This window comes from Alligator sinensis, unplaced genomic scaffold (assembly GCF_000455745.1).
Source record: "Alligator sinensis unplaced genomic scaffold, ASM45574v1 scaffold566_1, whole genome shotgun sequence".
Lineage (NCBI taxonomy): Eukaryota > Metazoa > Chordata > Crocodylia > Alligatoridae > Alligator > Alligator sinensis.
In genome coordinates, this window is record NW_005842017.1 from 220538 (window position 1) to 223700 (window position 3163).

General features: G+C 41.1%; 1 protein-coding gene across 2 annotated transcripts in view; it reads right to left on the minus strand.

Moving 5' to 3' along the window:
• Window positions 1-33: 33 nt before the first annotated feature.
• MCM3AP (minichromosome maintenance complex component 3 associated protein) overlaps window positions 34-3163 on the minus strand; it is a 46696-nt gene continuing 43566 nt past the window's right edge. The window contains exons 27-28 of one of the 2 annotated variants that reach the window (XM_025202188.1): window positions 2938-3088; window positions 34-2467 (exon numbers count right to left, since the gene is read on the minus strand). In XM_025202188.1, coding sequence (XP_025057973.1) covers window positions 2309-2467; window positions 2938-3088 — 310 coding nt within the window. In that variant the 3' untranslated portion in view covers window positions 34-2308. The remainder of the gene's footprint in view (window positions 2468-2937; window positions 3089-3163) is intronic. The other variant, XM_006022051.3, reaches the window with a different exon arrangement.

Here is a 3163-nt window from a genome sequence, read left to right on the forward strand (position 1 = left end):
CGGCAGCCACTCTCAGGGGAGGCACCTGCTCCCGCTACACGTTGCCTATGCCATTGGGAATGACAATCTGTGCCATAAGGCACTTCCTTCAGTCAGTTTTAAACATGCTACCCGTTCAGTTTAATTGTGACCCCTCCCCTTGTATCCTGAGAGACACCAACCCATCTACTCTCTGCCTTTCAGAGGTGGAAGTTAAGTTTGCTCTCCTGTGTTACTGCAAGGAGGGAAGTGAAATGGCTGCCACTGGCCCCAGAGACAGACCCACACAGGAATGGAGTCACAGAGCTGCAGCCACCAGCCCCTTGCTCTAACCCCTAGGGATGGCAGGCATTTCCTACCTCCTTCCCAGCTCAGCCAGGACCCTGCACCTAGAGCACCTCCTTACCTGGAACTAACTGTAAGGCAAGAGCAAACTCAAGTTACCAGGAAGGCATCTGGATCTTTGTGTATCAAATATATGCAAGAAATACCACCCAGATCAGCCCCAGAGTACTGGATCCTCAGGAGAAGATTGTGTTATGTTGTGCGCTATCCTAGCTCGGAAGGCAGCTTCCACAGGGAGCGCAGAATAGGGAAGTCAACTGACCAGAGCTGAAACGAAGAAGCAATTCCTACCTCCCACCCCCCATACACACTGATATTGTGATTGTGTGCCCATTTTAATGCATCAATAAAAACTGAGAATGCTATTCAAGCCACATTTTATTAGATATAAACAGTTTACATCAGCCTTTGTACACAAATAAAGCATGATCTCAAAATATTTCAAGGCTTTCATTATTCCATTTATAGACTTCTGTTACACTTATTCTGTGTAAACACAGTGCATCAGCAACACTGGGAGCAAAACATGTTGGAAACAATATAACATAAAGACTTGTTAATTTTACTTTTTGGTCATTTAAAAAAATAACCAAAAGTAAGTTCTATTTTGACAGATGTCTGAAGATTTACTAGAAGGAACAGCCTTCAAGCATAACCTCCCCTTCAGTTTTTTTAGTTTCAAGTCCCACTTTTGTCAGCAGTCCTTTTATGTTTAACTTAAATAATTAGTATGCGTTTTTTCAGGACAAAAGCTTTAACACTAAAACAAAAAAGTGTAAAATGTGGGACTTGGGGAAAGAAAGTAAAAACCTTGGGAAACTAGTGAGAATTTTAAATAAAGTGTTAAAAGGAGACAACATATTTCTGACTGGCGAGGAAGGAAAAAAAAAGTGTAGACTACCAAACTTGCTAGGAACAATGCTCAGGAGAACCAAGCAAAACCAGTCTGAGAATGTGATTTTTAAGAGGGGGGGGAAGGAGGGTCCATTAGAAAAGTTCAGCCACAAAATCATTTGAACACGATTTCTGTGTAGCCAGTATTATTTTCATCCAAAATAAGTAACTTTCAATGTAATTAGCTTCTTAAAAATTAAGTGCCCCCCCAGCAACAGCTACTCTAAAAGAAAATCTCCAAGGCCATGGTTATTTTAAAATAAAACAGCACACACTTGCTTCTTAGCAGCACCTCTTTCCACACATTAGATCAGCTTATTTTCAGTGCCATAAATTGTCAATATAACAGAATTTAGACCAAATAGTACAAAATCCCTTCAGCTACCTTAGGAAGCGTTATTCAGGGACAAAACAGTAGAAGAATCTTATGGCTTCCTGAGAATGAAAATGCATCAAATATTTCTCAAACAGGGCATCAAGATTTGTGCCCTAGTACGTTGCTTCAAGCATAGCGTAACTATAACTAAATAAAAACAGCAATATGTTCTACAACCCATCACCACCAACGAAGCTGCTCAAATGTCTACAAACTTCTGGTTATATTGTTCAGTTTGGAGTCAAATTGTTCTCTTCTTGCTAGGACCCTTTACTGAATTTATGAGCAACCCACTTCATGGCATTGTTCTTTCACTGAAATCACACAGACAAATGTCACTTCATTAAAACACTCTCATTCAACCCACTTGCGATATTTTCTTGTTCTCCTTTCAGCCACTACCTCAACTTCTGCCAGCTGTGACCCACAACCTATGAACTGGGTAATACATGGCAGTTTTCTGCAAATGAGTCCAAGAACTTCCAAATACAAGCTAAATACCAAATGTGAACTCAAGGACAAGGCTATGCTGCTTAGGCAAGGACCGAGAAATCACTTTTGTCTATGGGAGAAGGTGACATGCTAGAACTTTCCTGGTAAAATATTTGTTCTAGGATGTCTAGAAAGGAGAAGAGCAGACTCCTGCGGTATACATGTGTATAGCCTAGGCTCCTTTGTGAGATCTTTTGCTCCACATTGTGGTTTCAGCCCCAGTCAAATATCTGTCATGTCCAACACAGCAGAGAAGTGAAGCTCACAGGCAATCTGCTCCTCCTTGTTAGCTCTAATCAGTCTTTGCAAGTGTTTTAGTTTGTCTGACAGAGAAGTTCCCATCCCCTCTGCTGTCTTCTTCTCCTCCACCTGATTCCCAGCCTGGTCAGAAGGAAAAAGAAAATACTGTTAAAGAATTACTATCCAAGGGACATGACTTTAGTCATGGAAGGATGAACTTGTTAAAGCCCTCTTCTTCCTTTATGTTTCCCAGCTCAGACGGTGGGGCATAACCAATGTACTCAAATCCCCTTTGTGCTCCTGCCAAGAATTTGGGTCTGAGAGTGTATAAATACACACAATTAAACTTATAAACATAGGGAAATAGGCAAACACGAGCCCTAGCTCAGAGACAGAGCTTATTTCTCAGAAAGGAAATTACCAAGAAAGCAAAGGTTCTCTCACCAAAAAATTCCCAAATTCAGATATACCTGGAAAATTGTAACATTAAACACATATTAGTTCCCTAGCATGTTCAGCACATAAGTGTATTATTCATTCTTGGCACAAGATACAGAGCTAAAGCTCTCTACGCTTCCAGCAATAAGACACTTCAGATGTTCATTTTTTACCTGTGGGATACAGGGTGTGGAAGTTTTAATGAGTGGATGGATAATCTGAGGTGTAGCAACCAGTGTCTGGGGGAGATAGAAGGGAAGAGACAAGGAGTCTGTCAGTTGTCCAGTGTCTTCAGCTAACCACTGGTGCAGCTGTTCTTCAAACCTAGGGGAAAGAAAGGTTATATGGTGTAACTTAAATTCCAGCTTGGCTTTTGTAAGCAGAGAACATTTTTTCCCT